The sequence below is a fragment of the Rattus norvegicus genome, chromosome 10, assembly GCF_036323735.1.
Source record: "Rattus norvegicus strain BN/NHsdMcwi chromosome 10, GRCr8, whole genome shotgun sequence".
Taxonomy (NCBI): domain Eukaryota; kingdom Metazoa; phylum Chordata; class Mammalia; order Rodentia; family Muridae; genus Rattus; species Rattus norvegicus.
In genome coordinates, this window is record NC_086028.1 from 33702916 (window position 1) to 33725000 (window position 22085).

At 48.2% G+C, this 22085-nt stretch overlaps 1 protein-coding gene and 4 non-coding genes across 5 annotated transcripts; 2 read left to right on the forward strand and 3 right to left on the reverse strand.

The window, feature by feature from the left end:
- Trnak-cuu16 (transfer RNA lysine (anticodon CUU) 16) lies at positions 1 to 73 on the reverse strand. Its single transcript has one exon. It is a non-coding gene; the product is annotated as a tRNA-Lys (tRNA).
- Positions 74 to 481: 408 nt separating this feature from the next.
- Positions 482 to 553, reverse strand: Trnaa-ugc2 (transfer RNA alanine (anticodon UGC) 2). Its single transcript has one exon. It is a non-coding gene; the product is annotated as a tRNA-Ala (tRNA).
- Positions 554 to 2184: 1631 nt separating this feature from the next.
- Positions 2185 to 2291, reverse strand: LOC120095506 (U6 spliceosomal RNA). The gene has a single exon (XR_005490960.1). It is a non-coding gene; the product is annotated as a U6 spliceosomal RNA (small nuclear RNA).
- A 1407-nt stretch (positions 2292 to 3698) lies between these two features.
- Trim7 (tripartite motif-containing 7) lies at positions 3699 to 19694 on the forward strand. Its single transcript, NM_001398767.1, has 7 exons — positions 3699 to 4248; positions 5041 to 5136; positions 10113 to 10343; positions 12395 to 12417; positions 12898 to 13013; positions 13454 to 13489; positions 16604 to 19694. Exons 1-7 carry the CDS (start codon positions 3730 to 3732, stop codon positions 17113 to 17115), a joined length of 1533 nt encoding a protein of 510 aa, NP_001385696.1. The 5' UTR covers positions 3699 to 3729; the 3' UTR covers positions 17116 to 19694.
- Positions 19695 to 20863: 1169 nt separating this feature from the next.
- On the forward strand, positions 20864 to 20936 carry Trnat-ugu1 (transfer RNA threonine (anticodon UGU) 1). Its single transcript has one exon. It is a non-coding gene; the product is annotated as a tRNA-Thr (tRNA).
- Positions 20937 to 22085: the final 1149 nt, after the last annotated feature.

Consider the following 22085-nt stretch of genomic DNA (forward strand, 5'->3'; position numbering starts at 1 on the left):
CGCCCAACGTGGGGCTCGAACCCACGACCCTGAGATTAAGAGTCTCATGCTCTACCGACTGAGCTAGCCGGGCGCTGTGCAGAGAGCGACTTTATTTCGCCATCCCTACGTTTGGAAAAAAGTCAGCCCTAAATTTGGAGTTGTAACCAGAATTTGATATAACTAATAAAATTCAGAAATGTTAAATCCAGCCGTCGGTGTCTGATCATCCCCCTTACTTCCTTTTATTTTCTGCTTCCTTTTTCTCCCGCGAAGCTCACAGAGCTGGGAAGGAAATATACACGGCCTAAGATCTCACTGTATTGCTTACTCTCAAATTTTGTCGCGAGTAGTCCCGAGCTGGGAGAAGCAAAGCAAATCCTCGCCTGCTCAACCCTTTTGGGGGGTGGGGAGGAGTTGCTGCAGCTGTTGGCTGCACGTAGAAACTAGTAGGCAAAAAAAGACAAAAAAAGAAAAGTATATGGCAAAAATTACAACCACCTGGAGATGCCGGGGATCGAACCCGGGGCCTCATACATGCAAAGCATGCGCTCTACCACTGAGCTACATCCCCACCTGCTCTCTCTCCTGTTCCTCAGAGATACTCTAGTGCTTGCATAGCTCACAGCTCCTAACCATAGATTGAATTTGGTTTGTTTGGCTGTTCCGTAGTGTTCCACTGATCCTCACTACAGAAGTCGATCACCCCCTAGGGATACAGAGGGCAGACAGATCCCGGGAGTAGAAACTGGGAAGAGGATGGAAAAACTGAGAGAGACTTAGTCATCAGGCACTTATGACAAAATAGAACCGTGACCCGAAAAAGAAGGATACGTTTGCTTCTTTGTTTTAAACGCAGGATAATGTAGTAAAATATAAAGTGTTTAAACGAAATAACGAAGTTCTAAATGGGGAACGTGCCTAGGAGGTGGGCGGGTTTTCCAGTGCTCGATTTGGTTGTTGTTGTTGTTGTTAAAGACTTATTCATTTTATGGAAGGAGTGTTTGCCAGCATGTATGTACGTGTACTATGAGTGCCTAAGGAGGTCAGTAGGCACTCTATCCCCTGTAACTCTAGTTACAGTTGTAAACAGGTTTTGAGAACCAGGTTTTTTTTTGTTTGTTTGTTTGTTTTTCTTCACTTACCCACTGAACCATCTCCGGCCCCCAATCCTCCAACCCCGGCTCCCTAAGCACAATCTTAAATTGTTGTAAGGTACTCATTCACCATAGAATACTGCCCAGACATGGGTAGAAGCCAATAGAAAGTCTTCATTAGGGTGTGCAGGATCCCAGTGTAGCCCTCCTCAGGGTGAACTTTCAAACACAAAAAACCATGTTGTGGGGGCTGGGGATTTAGCTCAGTGGTAGAGCCCTTACCTAGGAAGCGCAAGGCCCTGGGTTCGGTCCCCAGCTCAAAAAAAAAAAAAAAAAAAAAAAAAAAAAAAAAAAACCATGTTGTGGGTTGACATTCTTCAGTGAACAAGAACAATTAGCCAGAGGCAGAACTACAGAAGCTAAAAAACAAGGTTAGGACATTTAGAGAGTTTCTCAGGACTTTCTCAGACTTTGACGGAACGGGCCTTTGTTTTAGATTTGGCAAAATGTTCTGTCTGCACGCTGAATGGTCCTTCCATCATGGAATCAGTTGTGCTAAGATCTCAGGGCCTACTGAGTCTGCGGCCCTGTTACAAAATCTGTGTGTGATGGTCTGTAGGCTTCGTGGATAAGGTGGCATCTGACAGGAGACCTGGAGGAGGTGGGTATCACACTGTATGGATTTTGGCAAGAAGACAGATCAGCAGGGTGAGCCCAGAGACTGGCTCACTGGAATCCGAGGCTATTTGTGTGTCTGGGTGACATTGGCAGGTCAACCATAAACTAATCAAACTGCTCCAATATGGCGTCCCCATGAGTCAGTAGCTCTGCTGTATATTGAAGAGGCCTTTGTCACATTAGATTGCATATTTTATATAGATGAGATATTTGAATAGGGAAAGTGATCAAGTTAAAAAAAAAAAACCTGCAAAGGTATAAGTAAGCTACTTGAGAGCTATCGTCCACAGGAAAAAACTCTTTTTTTCTTTTGGAAGCTGGGTTTCATATAACCCAAGCTGACTTTGCACTCCTGATCCTGTGCCACCAGTGCCACCAGGCCCAGCAAATAACACAAGGTCTTTTTTTTTTTTTTTTTTTTTTTTTTTTTGGAAATATGGACCGCTTCACGAATTCATGTGTCATCCTAGCGCAGGGACAATGCTAATCTTCTCTGTATCGTTCCAATTTTAGTATATGTGCTGCTGAAGCGAGCACATAACACGAGGTCCTTGATGCCATTTCATTACTCTGAGTTCTTGGTGAACCAGAAGGGCCTTAGCTCCCCATCTACCGTTCCGTGCCTGCAATGTGGCATTCTTTAGTCCAGGGATTCACTTGTTTCTTCAACCGACTTAATGTTTTATCTTCAAAATAATTGTAGCTGAGTTTGCAGAAAATTTAACGTCCCATGGTGGAGGAGGAGAATCAAGCAAGAGCCATTACAAACAGGAGTCTTTCTGACACACAGGAATAGGAATATCAAGAAGACTCACAGGGTTGCATTGTGGTCAACACCAAAAGTCACAGGAGATGAGGACAGGGAGATGTGGGTAGGAGCTGGGTACAAAGAGCAGGCAGAGCCTTGAAGTTATTATTTCAATGTCTTTCCTGAGAGTTAGCAGCCACTGGTGGGGTCTGAACAGAGGGCTCTGATGGATACTGTGGAAAGATCAGCTCTGAAAGGGTTCTCTAAAGTCAAAAAGGTGGAAGCCATTATAGAATGTGGAGACTGAAGCCCAGGAACTGAAGCAGGGCAGGGAGCCGAGTGGGGAAACTATAGAACCTAAGAAGAAAGTGGGAGGCCATGGACTGGAGAGAAAGGGAGATTGTAGCATCCTGAGTGGGGAGGAGAAAATGCTGTGTGGAAGGACAGACACCAGAGAGATGAGGTCTGCAACTTTGGGTTAGAATTGGGTGCGTGGATGGTGACATTGACAAGAGAGGTTTTGAGAGGGGTAGAGGAGGAAGCTTGACCCTAGTGGCCTCCAGAAAGAAACGATAGAAAAACTACTCCGTGGAACCCAGCTGTGAGCCAGCAGGGGAGAGAGCCAGAGGGATTCCGGGTAGGTGTGGAACGACACTAAACGAAATGAGAAAAATGGCTGTATTACTTGTTCAAAATTAAAGGGAGAAGAACTGTAAGAGATGTAGTTACAAAAGTGGACAAAAGGCCAAGCTTAGGGTGAGGTGGTAGAGCCAAATTCCAGATCCTAAGTTTAGCTCAGCACAGTGCCAGAATGAGTTGGTATGCCGGAAACCAGACACCGCGCCCCGGGAGCCAGGCCTTTGCCCCTGTAGTGCAGGGTCAGCCTAGGTCGGCCACTGAGAGCGGTGCCCAACTGGTCTTGCACATTCACCTGTCTCCGACAGTTCCCTACTGCTGACTGGGCCATACTGGGCTGCCTCCAGAGGCAGTGGAAAGGGGGTCGACAAAAGGGAGATCGCGGACTAGGGTGATGGCTTTGGGAACCCAGAAAAAGGGCACCACCTGCCTCTATTCCCAGCTGGGTGCACCCTCGGCTCACGTCTCAACTTGCCCGCTGCCGGCCCTGCCCCTCCTCGCCCATTGGGTACTCGGAGCCCAGCCCAGCTTGGACCGTAGCATCCAGGGATCGCCCCAGCACCACAAGGCTCGGAAGTACCAAGGACACGGATGGCGACTGTGGGGCCGCGAACCGGGCCGAACTCAGGAGCGGAGGCTCTGGCGCTGGCGGCAGAGCTCCAAGGCGAGGCCACCTGCTCCATCTGCCTAGAGTTTTTCCGGGAACCGGTGTCGGTCGAGTGTGGCCACAGCTTCTGCCGCGCCTGCATCATGCGCTGCTGGGAGCGTCCGGGAGCTGGGACCGGCACGGTGACCCGCACGCTGCCCTGTCCACTGCCCTGCCCTCAGTGCCGCGAGCCCGCTCGCCCCAGCCAGCTGCGACCCAATAGGCAGCTGGCCGCGGTGGCCTCACTCCTCCGGCGCTTCAGCCTACCCCCCACGGTCCCCGGGGAGAGCGGGACCCCAGCGGTGGCTGCCCCGGCGGCGGCTGCGCGTTGTCCGCAGCACGGAGAGCAACTTAAGCTCTACTGCCAAGACGACGGGCGCGCCATTTGTGTGGTGTGCGACCGCGCCCGCGAGCACCGTTCGCACGCCGTGCTGCCGCTGGAGGAGGCAGTGCAGGAGGCCAAGGTGGGTGTAGGATGTCCCGGAGCTCTGGCTCTGCTCCAGCCCTCCCAGCTCTCCTTGCAGACTGCAGGCGGGGTCCTACAGAAGAGCCCCGTTCTCCTTTTTTCTCTTCCTAAACTGTGGTTTCCCCTCATCTCATCTCGTCCCTCAGAGCCTCATGCCTGGCTGCCTGGGAGACGTCCCCAGGGACTTGACATTTTCTGTCTGTCTCCAACCTCTGTGGTAACTCTGCCCAGGAGAAAGTCTCTGTCACGCCCACACATCCCTTCATTCCTGCAGCGTTCCCAGGGGCGTGGCACTACACAAAGTATTAAGCTCAAAGAGGAACATAGCGGGGTGTCTTGGATTAGGTGGTCTGTCGCAAGAGCTGTGAAGCCCGGGGGTTCTGGGCACTTTTGTCCCTCGCTGGGTAGAGGCACAAGAGGCGTGTGCAGCCCCCAGTCTTTGCTGTCCTGTCGTGCTCCAGTCCTCCTACAAGCATGCTTTCTGTTGCTTGAGAGAAGAGCTGAAGATAAGATGGACTGAAGCAATGTGGGAGTCTTGAGTTTGGGCGCAGATCACGTGGCTGATGCCCTTGAGGAAGCGAGACTCCTCCGGCCTTTGGAAATCTCCTGCATTTGCTCTGCACCGATAGGCTTAGTTTGCAAGGCTATGTTCATCCCACAGTCAGAGATGGTATCAATCCGGTCTCCTGCTCCGAGAGCAGAATCTTGGCTTTCTACTGGGCGGCTCTAAGAAGGTACATGATAGAGTACCCAGAATTTTCTGACCACCATGTCTTCCTTCATACCACAGGAGCTGCTGGATTCCAGGATGAAGGCCTTGAAGAAAGTACTGGAAGACTATGAAGCCTTCAGGTCAACAGAGGAGAGGGAGAGCAAGGAGCTTCTAGTGAGTCCAAGTGTGAAAGACATAGGTTGTGGATGCCCATGGCAGAGAGGGAGAGGGAGAGGGGAAGGGGGAAGAGAAGGGGAAGGGGAGAAGGAGGGGGATGCTCTCTGGGGGCCCATTTTCTAAGTCCTTCATATTCAAATAATCTTTAGGGTGCACAGTCATTCCTAACAAACCAGTTAGGACTTGTGGCCGCATCTTGTAATTGAATGCATTAGTATTTCTTCACAGAAACATGTCATGTTAAGTAGGAACACGATAAGGAACCACACATGAGCCTGAGGCATGTTTTGCCACAGAAAAAAAAAGGGGGCGGGGGTGGGGATGTTTTCTTTTCGGAGCTTTAATTTAAGAATTCGAGATTTGGGCCTGGAGAGAAGGTTCATCCGTTAAGAGCACTGACTGCTTTTCCATGGGTCCAAAGTTCAATTCCCAGCAACCACATGGTGGCTCACAATCATCTGTAATGGGATCCGATCCGATGTCCTCTTCTGGTGTGTCTGAAGGCAGCTACAGTGTTAGTATACATAAAGTTAAAGGAAAGGAAAAAAAAAAAATAGAGGTTCCTGGCTGGGCAGTGGTGGCACAGGCCTTTAATCCTAGTACATTGGAGGCGAGGCAGGCAGACCTCTGTGAGTTCCAGGCCAGCTTGGTCTTCAGAGTGAGCTCTAGGACAACCAACACTGCACAGAGAAACCCTTGGTGCTTAAAGGAGAAAACGCTGGTGCTGAGGAGGATCGGAGCTCTTCCTGGTAGAGGACTGTGGCTTGGGGACTTGTTTTGTTTACTATGGACAAACATGAATCACTGTCATTTTCTACCTCACAAATTCAGTTCTTAGCTCAATAAAAGGTGCTAGAAGAATGAAAGGAACCATTGGTGCCTTTTAAGGCAAAGTGATTTGTTTATGAAGCTGGGAATTAGAAAGCCTGGAGAACCGTCTTACTTTAAAAAAAAATCTATTTATTTGTGTTTCTATTGTTGGATGCATGTGCTGCTGTCTGCTTGTAAAGGTCTAAGGGCCATTTTGTGTCAGTTCCTGAACTCAAACTCGAGGTAAATTCTAGGGGTTGAACTGGGTTTATCCAACTAGCTTAAATCTATGGATTGAATTGCCAGACTTAGACCTGTTAAGGTATAGAAGCCCCAAACCCTTATTCTTTAGGTTGGGAAGGAGAAACTATGGAGCTCAGATACCCAAGCTCCTCTCTGGGCTCTTTGTGGTTGTTATTATTGGTGTTTGTCTGCTTGCTTGAGACAAGGTCTCTCTCTATAGTAAAGGACTTGCTACATAGACAAGGCTGGCCTCAAACCTACAGAGATCCACAAACCTCCTTAGTGCTGGATTGTGAGCCACCATGGCTGACTCTTCCCTTACTCTTTTCCATTTTTTTTTAAGGATAAATTTTATGTATAAGAATACACCGTAACAGGGCTGGGGATTTAGCTCAGTGGTAGAGTGCTTACCTAGGAAGCGCAAGGCCCTGGGTTCGGTCCCCAGCTCTGAAAGAAAAAAAAGAGCAAAAAAAAAAAAAAAAAAAAAAAAAAGAATACACCGTAACTATAGAATAGGGCATCAGAGACCATTACGGATGGTTGTGAGCCACCATGTAGTTCCTGGGAATCAAACTCAGGCCTCTAGAGGAACAGTCAGCACACTTAATCCCCGAGCCATCTCTCTAGCCCTCTCTCCTTACTCTTAATTGCTTTTCTATCTGCATCCATTGGACAGCCCAGACTTGTGCATCTGACCATTCATTTCCCAAAGCAGAGTTCACCCACGCAGACCTTTGTTCCACCTCTGCTAGGGAAAGGAAGAGGGGCATAGTTCTTTGGTTTGCATCTGGGATGAAGGGGACATTTTCTATGGTTTGGGCAACTTCGAAGCCTCTGACCTCCTCCCCACGACATTGTTTAGCACCTCCCATCCCTGCCCTTTGCCAAACCCTCCCCTAGCCTATCCAAAGTAGGGCCTTTCACAGCCAGGTCATTGTTCTACCACTGAGCCATGTGCCCCTCATTCTGCTTGCCGTACAGCAACTTTCACCTGAAAAGTGCCCTTACCCTAGGGGTCATCCAGTATTGTCTACAGGCTTTTTAGTCGTCAGCACTTCGAGTGCCATTGGCATTTAGTGGCAGGGGTCTTAGGTGTTAGATATCCCAGAATACAGAGGGAAGCCATCAGAGCCAGGAATTATCTGGCCCTAAGTGTCGATAACATCGAGACTTTAAACTTCTGTTTCCAGTTTTCTTGGTCTGTTAGTCACACAGTATCATCAACCACATGCTTTTTAAGGAATACAGGCCTGGTGGTGGTGGCCTGAGCAGAGGCAGGCAGCTCTCTGTAAGTTCGAGAGCAGCCTGGACAGAGAGCCCAGGCTATACAAAGAAACTGAAAAACAAAACCAAAGAATAGCATTTAGAGTTTAGCTGGGTATGGCAGCTCATGCATTTAATCCCGGTGTTTAGGAGACAGAAGCAGATGGTTATCCATGAGTTTGAGACCAGCCTGGTCTCCATAGTGAATTCCAGGGCAGCCGGGACTATATAGGCAGCAACAATAATAAACAGTTATTCGGTTTACAGTTCTAGAGGCTGGACAGCCTAAAGAGGTGGTGCCCATAGCTGCCCCAGCACTTCACGAGAGCTGTCTTACTGAACCAAAACAAGACGGAGGGCATCCTGTGGCAAGACAGAGGGAATAGGATCTCAGGGTTTTCACTCCCCTATTCCCTTCCTCCGCATCTTCCTCCGCTCTCGTTTTTTAAAGGTGGTGTTGTTAACTGTGTCTTGTGTGCCAGGAGGAAGGAGAGAGAATACACCAGTGGGTTGGTAAAACTGCAAAGTCTTTTATCATTCACTCCACACAAGCCGGGTCACTGCTCCATCAGGGACACCACACAAGGCCTTGGTTTCCCTGGCAGTGTGAAGTAGGGGCTGAAGCTGGGTTCATAAGCAGAAAAACCGCAAGCATCTGTGCCAAGTTATAGTTACAATTCTCACCATCAGAATTTGGGGATTAGGCTACGTGTTTCACCACTGTCAACTGATGCAAAATGTAAGCTTTCTAGACCAACAGATTCATCTGTTTTGTTTTGTGGTTAGGAACAGGAATGATGTTTTGAGGAACTATTGTTGCTTTGCCAGTACCCAACTGTGCCTCATTATGTAGCTCAGGTTGGCCTGGAATTTGCTAGGTAGTCCAGTCTGGCCATGTATTTGCAAAGCCTCATTCTCCTGAGTGCTATAAATATAGATAGTCACCACCAGGCACAGAGAGACAGAGAGCTGTTTTGAGAAACACTTTTGCTTGGGTTGTTCCCTTGGGAGTCAACACCATATGGTTAGCAGAAGAACAGAATTTAAATTCAGACCACCCTGCCTTAAAATCTTAGCTTAACAATTACGAGGATGGGGTTTCCTCACCCTGAAATGGAATTGGAAGTGTGCTGACCTCATTGGGTCAGGGCGAGCGAACTAAAGTGTTCTTTGCTGCTGCTGCTCAATGTCTGATTATGGAAATGAGGCAGATGTATTGTGAGAAGCCTTGGGACCTACGATCTGAACCCAGGGCTCCTGACTTTACTTTTTCCACAGTCTCCTCTTTTACCCATCTCCCTTCTTCTAATAGCTGGGAGAGGAGCTCTCATAATTGAGCTTGTCTGATGAGGACAGGGTGCTTGCTTGGTGATAGCCATAAGAGTCCTTGTTTACTGTATTGGAATTTTGCTACACAAATGTGTCTGTAAGTAGAATAGTACATCTAGACCTGAAAAGCCCTGAGTCTGATAACGGGAAGAGAGGAATGTCGGGTTTGCACGGCGCATTCACTCAGTGCCGAGCGGCCGTGCTGCCACCTCCGCTAACAGGAAGCTTTCTTCTCCTCTCCTTTCGAGTTCTGCATTTCAAGGTCGCATTTCCGTTTGTAGGCAGCGTGTCCCAGGAGAGGAGATAAGAAGCCAAGCAGATAAGGAGTCAGGTGCAGTGGTCAGGGGACCCTTGCAGCTCTGGCTGACCAGCAGACTGCTTCGGCAGCCTTGAGAGATAACCAGGAACCTCTTTATCTATACAGGTTTCACACACACAGACCAGTGATTATCTGAGAAGTACAGATCATGTGTTTTGATTTTTCATTACGTGGTTGATGTTAACAAGTCCAGTCACAACTAGAAAGCGCAAACAGAACAGGTTTTACCTTTTACTGTCAGCCCTAGAACTCCAATGTAAAGAATCTAAAGAATGTCTCCTCCAAAGCAGACACATTTATTATACGATGGTCTGCTTTCAGGCTGGCAGTGTTTGCAGTTTTAGAGCACTCTAGGCAAACAGAAAATGTCTGGACAGGTCTTTTTCTGAGTAGCAAACACTAATACTTAGTACTTTTTACTATATGGTTCCATCGTCTACCCAATAAAGTAGGGAAAGCTTATTGTAGTCAATCTATCTCGCTTACTGAGTTCTGTTCCTCCACGGCTGTACCATATATGATACCCCTATCTTTACATTTTCAGAGAGTTCTAATCGTGTTGTAGAAAGAGGCCTCAAATCTGTAACCTATTCTCCTGGCCAGTCAGAGTTTGTCAATGGTCTCAGTTTACCCTGCACCAGTTACTAAGGTAGAAGAGTCTAGGTCTTAAGAGATGCCAGGGGGCTGGAGAGATGACTCAGTGGTTAAGAGCACTGAACTACTCTTCCGAGGTCCTGAGTTCAAATCCCAGCAACCACATGGTGGCTCACAACCATCTGTAATGGGATCTGATGCCTTCTGAAGACAGCCATGATATACTTATATATAATGAATAAAATAAATCTTTAAAAAAAAAGCTATCTTAATTAATATACAGTATGCATGTATGGGTGTGTCTCACTGGAGAAGCAACCCTGCCCTGGAGAATGCCTCCTCCAAGTCCTGTCTTAATGTCTTGTCCAAGTGTCTTCCCCTCTAAGTCATGTGCCAACTTCTCTTCCCATGACAGAAGCAGATGGCAGCAGAGAAAGAGAAGGTAGGGGCAGAGTTCCAAGCCCTGCGGGCCTTCCTGGTGGAGCAGGAGGGTCGACTTCTAAGTCGACTGGAAGTACTGTCCCGGGAAGTGACACAGAAGCAGAATGAGAACCTGGCCCAGCTGGAGGGTGACATCACTCAGCTGTCCAAACTCAGCAGCCAGATCCAGGAGACAGCTCAGAAGCCGGACATAGAATTCCTCCAGGTGACGCAGGCTCAGTCAGAGCCTTGAGGCATTTGTCCTCGGCTGAAGGAGAGGCTGCTGGAGAACAACCAGACCCTGGGAGAAAGGGGATTGGAGGAAGGGGTACTGAATCTCCTGGGATTGGAAGGCTAGCCAGGATATGATAAAATTTCATGATTATAAGCCATTATAGTTTATTTTACATTATTCAGAGGCCAAAGTCTCTGAAGACAGTCCTTACAAAGCTACCTGTAATTCACGTTAACATGCTTTATGATATTCTATTTTATTAAGAAATAATAGTTGGGGGGGTTGGGGATTTAGCTCAGTGGTAGAGCGCTTGCCTAGCAAGCCCAAGGCCCTGGGTTCAGTCCCCAGCTCCGAAAAAAAAGAAAAAAAAAAAAAAGAAATAATAGTTGGGGCTGGAGAGATGTCGCAACAGTTAAGAGCACTGGCTGCTTGATCCCCAACGACACACACTTTGTGGCTCAGCACTAGGAAAGGACCATGATCACACAGGACACACCAAGACCAAGTTCTCAGCACAAAGGGGCAAAGGGGATGAGAGGCAAAGACAGGAGACAGAGGATGAGGGAGAAGGGAAAAGAACAAGGAAGAAGGGGAAGGGATATTTGCCTTAAGGGACAAACACCAGCCTCTGGATGGAAAGGAGACAGGGCTGTAGGCAAATGGCAGTTTATAAAGGGAACGGGGAAGGGGAGTTAAGAGGGTAGTAGGGCGGGGAGGAAGGGGTAGAGAAATAGAGTGGAGGCTGACCCAGCACATGGAGAGAAGCGGGGGAAGAATGGGAAGAGAAGGGACAAAAGGGACAAGAGAGAGCAGAGGAGGCAGGAGCAAGCGCAAGAGAGTGAGGAGCCCCTTTTATAGTGTCAGGCAACTGTGGGAGTAGAGCTTAGATAGAATACTTTGATAACTGGACCTTGGTGGTCAGCTTTAGGAGGAGGGAGTAGCCAGTAAGGGAGAGGGAGAGGGAGTAGACCTTGGTGGCTAACCTCATGGGGAGGAAGTGGCCAATAGGGGAGTAGACCTTGGTGACTAGCTTTAGAGATGTAATCTGTGGTTCACAAGGGAGAGGGAAGGGGGCAGGGGGAAGGGCAAAGCCTTCCAGAGCCAAGTTTGTCATGCTCTGGCCTATAGAGCCTTTCAACCTGTAACTCAGTTTCATGTGATCTGACACCCCCTTCTGGCCTCCATGGGCCCAGGGGATGCACAGACATACACACGCAGGCAAAACACCCATGCACACGAACACTTTTACAAATAATTAATTTTAAAAAGTAGTCACCAGACCAAGCATAGTAGCATGCGCCTTCGATCCCAGCTCTCCATTTTCGGATATGTGCTGCCAAAGCAAGCACTCGGGAAGCAGGGGCCGGCAGAGCTCTGTGTATTTGAGATGAGCCTGGTGGAAATAGTGAATTCCAGGACAGCCAGAGCTTGGTAAGGAGGCCCTGCCTCAAGAAAAACAAACAAAAACCTGAACAAACAACCACAAAAGGCCACCAGCATATTCAGATAAACTTCACAAACCACAAGAAAGTCAAGCATAAAAGACAGAAAAGACACTGAGGCACTGCCCAGTGTGGTGATGTGCACTTTTGGATCCCAGCACTTGGGAAGTGGGAGTAGGAGTATCATGAGTTCAAGACCACCCTCTGTTCCATATGGAGACCAGCCTCAGACTGAGACGGGGAGACCAACCTTAGATCTGAGAGTCTGTTTCAAACAAACCAACCAAACGAAACTCAAAAAGACATTGTAGCTTGTTTGGGCTGGTAACCATGCTAGCAGTAAACACTGGGTCTTGTCAGATGGCCCCAGGGACTATTTTTTACCATAAAAACTTTGCATATCTGTGAGGGAGGGAGTTGACTGTGGTAACATCCAGTAGCCAGCCACAGCTGGAAACCAGTGTCACCTGTGTTTAGTTGGGGGGGTGGTGGTGGTGGTGGCTTATTTTCTGTGTGTCAGGTAAGGGGCAGTCACGTTTTCTCAAAGGTGAATGGAGGTTATACGATGTTGACTTGATTTTCTTCCGTGTTTTCTTCCAGGAGTTCAAAAACACATTAAGCAAGTGAGTGAACTTCACACTTTCTAGTGCCTTTCCAAGTTGCTTTGTTTTCTCATCAAAACTTTCCCCTTTTAACCTAATGTCATCTCTCCCCTTCTGACCCGACGACTGCTACTTCCTTACCTGGGTACCTTTTGAGGCAACGGCCCACTTACCTAGCTGTGGGAATCCCTGTGTAAATTTGGATTTCCTGTTTTCTCTTACTGGAAGCAACTGGGAAGGTGGGGTGGAGGGGAATGAATAAGATTGTTTGCTTGACGATAGTCTCATCAAAGGCAGTTCTCCAATCATGTAAACTCCCTACCACAAGCCCCACCTCCTAAAAGTTGTGATATCCTCCAATAGGGACACAAGGCAATCAAGCCTTTATCACATAGGTCTTTAGGATTACGTGTATCTAAGCTATAGCACCAGCCTGGTTACCGTGGAGCAGTAGGAGTGGGATGCTGTTCTTGGGACTTCCTCTGGGGTCTCGTCCTGCAGGTGCAGCAGTGTGCCCAGCTCCAAGCCAACCACAGTCTCATCCGAGATGAAGAATAAAGTGTGGAATGTTTCCCTCAAGAGCTTCGTTTTAAAAGGATTGCTGAAAAAGTTCAAAGGTAGGGGCCTGGGTGCGGGCTGGGCCAGGTAGTGTTGGGTGGAGGGGGATGGGTTCCTGGTAGTTCATAGGACCTAAAGCTATGTCTTTCTTGAACTGAGAAGAGGAAACAGGAGTTGGGGCTTAGCAAAGTCAGATTGAGCATCCTGCTTCCTATAGGGTAGCATAGGAGTACTATAGAATACTGGTGGCAGGAAGAAAGCTAAAGGGGCGAGGGGCAGGTCAGACCAGTTCTAGACAATAGAGGGAAAGAAGGATCTAGGACACTTGGGTGGGTGGGGGGGTTCCCTCCTTCCTATTCTCTGGTCTTGGCTCTGTACAGGTAACTCAGCCTCTGGAGTATCTGGGGTCAGACAAGTTATAAGTGTGGGAACAGAGGAGGTTCCCTGGCCGGGCAGTCTCCTACTTTGTACACATTTGCTGTGCTTTGTCTTTCTGTAGAGGATCTCCAGGGAGAGCTGGAGAAAGAAGAGAAAGGTACGAACTGTGATCACAACTGTGAGTGCAAGGCTGACCACGTAGGGAGCCCGCTCCCTGCCAGAGTCTGTCTCTCAGGGCTTTACAGATGGTTGCTTGACCCTGTGCCTGTCCACCTCAGTGACTGTTACTCTGCCCCCATCCCAATCCATGGTTGACATCTTTTAGCCCTCAGATGGTAGTGGGACCTTTTGGCTCATAGGCAGAGAGGGTGGTCTGCATCAGGAATGAGTTGGCCTCAGGTTGCTCGGGGGCAGAGAAATCTCAATTTCCTGGATTAACCTACTCTTACCTCCACATCTAAACAGATGAAGATCTCTTCTGGGGTTGGGGGTTTTGTGTGTGTGTGTGTGTGTGTGTGTGTGTGTGTGTGTGTGATGAGCAAGAAGGTAGATACGTGTCATTATATAACAAAAGCTATATTTTATTACACCGAGAGTCACCACACAATGTTCGTTCTCTGAAGTCCTAACTGCTGTCCTAAGCCTATCTTCGCAAGGCTGCTCTCACCTCTAGGACATATCTTAGCTGAAAGTCAGGTCCAGTTTCTAACAGAAGTCTCAGTTTAAGGGTTGTGACCCACCCTGTGGTCACTGGGAATTGAACTCAGGACCTCTGGAAGAGCAGTCAGTGCTCTTAACCACTGAGCCATCTCTCCAGCCACTCCACCCTGTCCCTCCTCACCCCACCCCGGCCGCTCCCCTCCTCCACTCCAAGCTATTTTTGTGTCTAACAGGCATTTAAAAAAAAAAAAAACAAAAAACAAAACTATGGTCATTACAGGGTGACAGTGGAAACAAAGGGAGCCTATAGAGATCTGAGGTGTATGATCCAACACTGAAGGGAAGGAAGCAAAGGCCCAGGGTTTACCTTCGTAGGACCCAGTAATGAATGGCACCTTTCAGTCATTAAGCCCTCAGTCCTCAGTGGATCTAACCTCACTGCATATCAGGTCCTGACTTATGAGGCGCCCTCCTTGCTGCTTCTAGAATGCACCAATCACATACGAACTTCAGGGCCTTTGCACTGCCCTGGCCATCCCTTGGCCAGGGTCAGATTTTCCTGACATAAAGCTGGTTTCCTCACTTCCTTTAGATCTTTGCTCTAACATACCCTTCCAGTGAGGCTTTCCCGGCTACTGTAGTTGAAATTACACTTTGCTCTCCAGATCTCTCTTACCTTCTGCTGATCATCCACTGCCTATCTCACAGAGTTGGGGAGAAAGTAACAAAGGGGCAAAGGTTGTTCACATGCCTTGATCTCTGTGGTATTTCAGGGTGATGTCGTCGTCACAGTTTTATTGCTAATGTCTATTGTGAAGAGACAGCACAGCCAAGTCACTCTTATAAAGGAAATCATTTAACTGGGGGCTGGCTTACAGTGTCAGAAAGTTAGTTCATGATCATCATGGTTGGAAGTGGACAGGCATGGTACTGTTGGCTGAGAGCTTTGCACTAGGATCTGCAGGCTGCAGGCAGAGAGAGAGGGAGAGGGAGAGGGAGAGAGGGAGGGGAAGATGGAGAGAGGAAGAGGAAGAGGAAAAGGGAGGAGCACTTGATTGCTTGATTCTGGCTTCTGGGCCTGGACCTGGGCCTGATTTGGACTTTTGAAACTTCACAGCTCAATTCCAGTGTCACACCTCCAACAAGGCACACCTCCTAATCCTTCCCAAACAATTCTTCTCTCTGATAACTTAAATTCAAATATATGAGCCTATGGGAGCCATTCTCATTCAAATCACTACAGGGGGCCTGGGAAAAGTCCTACAATTGTGTTCGCAGCTCAGTATACTTTGTAGCTTTTTGTTTTGACAGTTTTCAGACACACCCAAATGGAGAGAGAAAAGCATAATGCACGCCACACATGTTCATGTCATGGGTCTTCAACTGTCAATTGGTGAACAGTTTTCACAGACATTGTGTCCAGTTTTACACTAAACCAAAGACGCTGTGTTTTCACAAATATTTCAGAATGTGTTATCTCTAAGGAGACAGCTATTTTTACCCTTTTTTTTTTTCCAGAGCTGGGGACCGAACCCAGGGCCTTGCGCTTGCTAGGCAAGCGCTCTATCACTGAACTAAATCCCGAACCCCCGAGATATAGCTATTTTTCTTTTTCTTTTTTTTTTTTCCGGAGCTGGGGACCGAACCCAGGGCCTTGAGCTTGCTAGGCAAGCGCTCTATCACTGAGCTAAATCCCCAACCCCCGAGTTAGCTATTTTTAAAATAGTATTTATTTATCGCTTCTCGGCCTTTTGGCTAAGATCATGTGTAAAATAGTATTTATTTAACGTATTCAGACACACCAGAATAGGGGATCCCATTAAAGATGGCTGTGAGCCACCATGTGGTTGCTGGGAATTGAACTCAGAGCCTCTGGAAGAACAGTCAGAGCTCTTAACCTCTGAGCCATGTCTCCAGCCGAAGACAGCTATTTCTAATTTAATTTAATTTTGTATTTTTAAAGGCAGCTCTCACTGTACAGCCCTGGCTGGTCTGGAGCTGACTGCGACCACCAGACTTGCTCCCAGTTCACAGACATCCCCCTGCCTTTCCCTCCTAGGTGCATAGGGTGGACCCCCACATCAGACGAGAGACAGACTTTTTAAAACCATAACCATCACACCTAGAGAAAGTGATGATGCCTTCTTGTAACTAATTTTCAAATTCCCCCAAATGTCTTTGTTTTGGAACAGGATCTCTTATAACCCTTGCTGGCCTCAGGCTGGCTGTGTAACTGAGGCTGGCCTTGAACTCCCGATTCTTCTGTTCTCAGACCTAAGCTCAGGCTTTCTTTCTGTCAAGGCTTCACAATTATCCTTGAAATCAGATTTGCTGACCTGCTCAAGTTGAGATCCAAACCATGCCCACTCTATTTCTTAAATTTAAATAAGTGTCCGTTAAAGATTTTAATACAGGTTTGTTAAATTGGAGAGAGAGAGAGAGAGAGAGAGAGAGAGAGAGAGAGAGAGAGAGAGAGAGAGAGAGAGATGGAAAGTAGCTAGCTGGTGTGGAGGGAGGAGGGTTGACGGGTGACGGGAAGGGAATATACCGTGAGTGTAAAGACTGTGCAAGCAATGCGTGTGAAGACAGCCTTCCTTTTCTCTCTCCTCAGTGGAACTCTCTTTGGACCCGGACACGGCCAATCCCCGCCTCATCTTGTCCTTGGATCTAAAGAGCGTACGTCTAGGACAGCGCGCCCAGGACTTGCCTAACCATCCTCGCCGCTTCGATACCAACACCCGCGTTTTGGCGTCCTGTGGTTTCTCCTCAGGGCGACATCACTGGGAGGTGGAAGTGGGCTCCAAGGATGGCTGGGCTTTCGGTGTGGCCCGCGAGAGCGTGCGTCGCAAGGGTCTCACACCCTTTACCCCCGAGGAGGGCGTCTGGGCTATGCAACTCAACAATGGGCAATACTGGGCGGTGACCAGCCCAGAGAGGACGCAGCTCAACTGTGGGCAGCTGTCGCGGGTGAGGGTGGCTCTGGACCTTGAGGTGGGAGCAGTGTCCTTCTATGCAGTGGAGGACATGCGCCACCTTTACACCTTCCGTGTCAACTTCCAGGAGCGAGTGTTCCCCCTTTTCTCTGTTTGTTCTACTGGCACCTACTTGAGAATCTGGCCTTGAAGCTCTCTGTCGGGCTTCCTAGGAGGGGACAGGATAGCGGTGAACTCTCCCCCGTGAGTCTGAGGTTCTTTATCTTGGACCTTCCTTCACACCCCCTACTTCAGCTGCCTAAGAAGGCACAGAGCACAACATAGGCTCCGAAGGCTGACTAAGCAAAGAGACGCTATGGGTAACTAATTGCACAGCGAAGAGATACCTTGGACCCTTGGCGCCTGCTGGCCCCTTGTAATGTTCCTGCAAATTGTGTCTGAACTATGGAAGAGGGGTCGCTCCCTGGCACAAAAGCCCAGCTTTAAGCAAAGGTGCTTCCTACCACGAGGGCTTACTGCCTTGTTTCAGAAGGGTCCCTGTTTACACAGAACAATGTCAAAGACTGGTACCCTTGCACAGGGTGTGGTTTGGCCTTGGGCCCATCGCGTATTACTTTACATTTGTGACAACTGCAGGCTCTGCCTGGAGAGGTCCCTGAGTCTCCCGGATCCAGCTGGCCTGGCTGGGTTGTTTATTCAGGGAGCAGCATCGTGATTCCCCAATTAGAAGCCAGTCTAGCTGGATCTGAACGGAGACTCCCGACAAGAGGTCGGAACTACAGTATACACATATGAGCACATCGCTGTTCCCCGGCACTCTTTGTGTGCATCCTTTACAACACTGGCTGCCAACGTGCGGTCACAGATGCCTTAAGCCTCACATTTTCCTTTGGGTAAGGAGATCAGAGGTTCTGGAACTGTGAAATACAAGTTGATACTTAGGCGTTTACAGGTGCAGCTAGCACCAGGGTGGAGATGGACGCAGCACAAGGGCAGTCTTGACAAACCCTTTCTGGAACTTTCTAAGTCTACGCAAACACCAGAATATCCTGGTGGCAAGGATTGCTGGGCATCTGCCCTGGAGGGAGTTGGGCAGGCCAGCCTCTTTAGCGGATTGACTGGCTACTGTTGCATAGCGTACACAAAGCTGGGCCAAGAAGGGCGGGAGTGGGCAGTTCCGGGTTCAGTGCTCCACTTGGCAGTGAGAGAAGAGTTGCAGATATAGAGTGCGAGCACATTTCTAGGGATGTCTGGACTCATTCTTGACTCTGTGGTTTGAGTGCAGGAGGATATGCCTGAGTATTGGTTTCTGCTAGAATGATCCCAAGTGTCCTGTATTTGAGGTGTGGGAGCCTGTGTGGTTTGGGGGGAAGGTTATGGAGAGGGCGTTTATGAGGAGCTGGATTGGGGTTAACCGATGGAAACATCCACACAAAAACAGTTTCCCCCTTCCTCTGAAATCATGAGGACCAGATTTAGGATTCCAGCACCCATGTAACAGGCATCGTGCCTTGCAAAATACCCAGGTCTCCAGCTTCAAGGGATATGACGTCCTCTTTTGGTCGCTGTATGCACACCTCCGAGCCCGTGTGCATACATGTGTGTATACATTCACACAGATCAACGCGTTTGTCTTAGTTAAGGTGTTATTGCTGTGAACAGACACCGTGACCAATGCAAGTTTTATAAACATTTAATTGGGGCTGGCTTACAGGTTCAGAGGTTCAGTCCATTATCATCAAGGCAGGAGGAGCATGGCAGCATCCAGGAAGGCATGGTGCAGGAGGAGCTGAGTTCTACATCTTCACCAGAAGGAAGCTAGGAACAGACTGAGCATCCTCAGGCAGCTAGGAGAAGGGTCTCCAAGCCCACCCCCACAGTGACAGACTGCCTCCAACAAGGCCACACCTTCTAATAGTGCCACTCCCTGGGTCAAAAATGCAAACCATCACAACATTTAATAAAGCAAAACAAAACAAAAAACCAACAACAAACAAACCCACAGCTTTCACTTCAAAGGGACTAAGAGATAGTTTATTCTGGTGTGGGGAACGTGACAGCCAGCCTTAACCTGAGGACACTGTTACTGCCTGCTCTGTCCTAGTCAGTTGGTGACACTTCCCCTAGAGTGCTCAGAGCTGTGTAATAATTTACATACAATTCTCCTCATAATAGCTAAAGAAACTTAATATGGTACCAGGTATCTCTTAAGGGCCACTGACCTTTGCCCTGGAATGCCCTGAGATCTTAGTGGCCTGCTGGTGAGATCAGAGAAAGATAATGGTGTCCCTGCTCTCTGCTTTTGTAAACTCCATCATTGTTATGTGACTAGAGTAAGTGATCTTTTCATTATTATACACAGGAAAAAGAAACAACGGGGGTGGGGGGTGGGGTGGGCAAGCTGGAGAGATGGCTCAGTGGTTAAGAGCACTGACTGCTCTTCCATAGGTCCTGAGTTCAGTTCTCAGCAACCACATGGTGGCTCACAACCATCTGTAATGAGATCTAGTGCCCTCTTCTGGTGTGTCTGAAGACAGCTGCAGTGTACTCATATACTTTAAATCATTAAATAAATAAACCTTAAAAAAAAAAAAAGTAAGGGGAGAAAACCAATTTTCCTGCCCAGCTATGAATTCCGTAGATAATTTTAATGGGCACCTTTGGCATCTACCTTTATAAACGCTTCTGTTAGCTCCCTCTGGCACAGCACACTGTTTGTCTCTAAAGCTGCCTTTGGCTATCGGTGAGAATAAACTCATTTAATCTAAATTTGAGTTGCGTCCAAGTCTTTGCATTCAAATGCCACAACACTGGAGTCAAGCCTGCGCGATTAGGTTCTGGGGAACAGATTTAGGTAATTCCAAATACAGTGTTTTTAAAAGATCAGGTCTCACTCTGTATCTTTGGCTGCCCTGGAAGACTGGCCTTGGAACTCAGAGATCCTCCTGACTCTGCCCCTGGGATTAAAGGTGTGTGCCAATCACACTCTGCTTGCATGGCTTTTGGTGATCATTAATTCCCTTTGCATCACTTAATATAACTATGCTTGGAACGACACGATATTGCATGTCACAAAAAGCGGGTTGTTGGGTGTAGGCGTCTTGAGTGTGTGTGAAGCCAGGACTGAGAATGGTGGGCAGCTGTTTATATGTATACATGATTGTGTCTGTCAGAGGGTGGTATTTGTTGAGTAATTATACATTTCTGTATAATGGCTACAATGCGACTACAGTTACTGTGACAATTACTTGGCTACAGGACGACTTAGTGACTTGGCTGCACATGCTCACATGAGACTGTGCATTCGCTCTCTCATCTTTTGGGCATCGCGAGATTTCTAGCATTATTAGATCTCTGAGAATAACTGGCCTATAGCTCAGAAATCTACGACTCTGCACCTTATCTTCACAGAACTCCAGCCCTCAAATGAGTGGCACTCAGGGACCTGCTTCTGGGTTGTACAACTAGTGACCCACCCCATCCAGCTTTACAGAAACCTTAGGGCTGGCTAGCCACCGGGCCGAGGGCTATGGACTGCCGCCACTGCTTTTTATTCTTTCCCAGATTAGGACTCCTGTCCTCCCCTCAGGAGGCCCTTAGGGGCCCTGACAATCTAGGCCATTGCTGGCATTAAGATGTACCATAAGAGTTGGTTGTCTTTTTCAAATTTGCCCATGAGTATAGACCAGGGGACTCTAGGGCTTTGCCCTGTTCTCTATTGAGCACCTCTGAGGAACCCGACTGCTGTTGTCACCACCAGCCCGTCTCAGGTACCACCTTGACATCTCTGATTTGGCGGCTTGTAATTCTGTCGACTGTTGCCACTCGATTGAAAAACTAAGATTAGATTTTATTTCCCAACTTGATGCCAGATTCTGCGGCTGCGCACTGATTGTGATCTTGTTAACTACTCAGGCACAGAAGCCACTTTCGCGACTGGCTCCATAGCTCAGGGGTTAGAGCACTGGTCTTGTAAACCAGGGGTCGCGAGTTCAAATCTCGCTGGGGCCTACCAGTAACTTTTTCACTATTGCAGTCCAGACCAGAACGTGGAGAGAAAAATACTGAAATTGCGTTTCTGTGTCATTTTGTTTCTCATGAAGCCTCAGCCCAGAGTTGAATTCCTGCTTTCTTGAAGTCAGACTCACTGCAAACTTCCTCGTCACGTTCCTGCGTCCAGCGCCATTTTCCTGCTGTGCCTCGGTTATACGCTCTTACTGAGGTCACTCGCCCTAACTCCCTGTCGCCCCACTCGGCTAGGCTGTCTTGCACGTTTACAGCTCGAACCCACTTCCCCTTTCCCGACGTAGAGCTTTGCACCCGTGCTCCCCTTCGCCACTAGGACAGCCTCCGCGTCTCCCGCAGCGCAGGTCACTGTGTCTGCGGCTCTCGCAAGTTGCCAGCCAGGGCGGCGTTTCGCGAGACTGTAGGTCTCGGTCACCTCCTTGTGGAATTAAAGAAAGGAAAACGCAAGTAAGGAAACGCCCACTTTCCTAACATCTGGCCCAACGACTAACTTTGTCATTTTCACTTGATCTTTTAAGAAAAAGACAAACCCAAAGTGTACAGAAGGAAGGTAAACTCTCAGTTGAATTCTGTGTGGTTGTCCCGCAAGGGCCAGGAGTCAAGCTTCTGTAAGAAATTTCCCTGGGGAGACGGGAACAAAACATATATTCATTCCAGATAGTGCACAAAGAAAGACCAAAGAAACAAAAGATTTTATTTATGACTTGCTTGACAAATGTTCTGCGTAGTCTTTCTTGTGCCAGCTTGGCACACAAAGTAGAGATAGCAGAAAGGAAATAACCTAAATTGAGAAAAATGCCTTCCTAAGATTCCCAATTAGTTACTGATTGGGAAGAGCCTAGCCCATTGTGGATGGTGAGCTGAGCAAGCCAGTAAGCAGCACTCCTTCAAGGCTTCTGCATCAGCTCCTGCCTCCCGGTTCCTGCTGCCCAGTTCCTGTATTCCTTCAGTGATGAACAGTGCTATGGAAGTGTAAACCGAGTAAACCCTTTCCTCTTCAACTTGCTTTTTGGTCATGGTGTTTCTTCATAGCAAGCAGTAACCCTAAGACAGCGAATCTATCAGTTTATAGGGGATTACTCCCAGGACTGTGGGTGGAGGGTTATTTGCGGGGAACATAGCTGACTGAAAAAC

Bases quoted from the DNA above. Each gene is read 5' to 3' on its own strand.
- Trim7 (NM_001398767.1), top strand. From the start codon at position 3,730: ATGGCGACTGTGGGGCCGCGAACCGGGCCGAACTCAGGAGCGGAGGCT. The intron at 10,344-12,394 runs GTGACGCAGGCT...GTTTTCTTCCAG, and splicing joins CGGACATAGAATTCCTCCAG to GAGTTCAAAAACACATTAAG. The intron at 13,014-13,453 runs GTAGGGGCCTGG...GTCTTTCTGTAG, and splicing joins ATTGCTGAAAAAGTTCAAAG to AGGATCTCCAGGGAGAGCTG.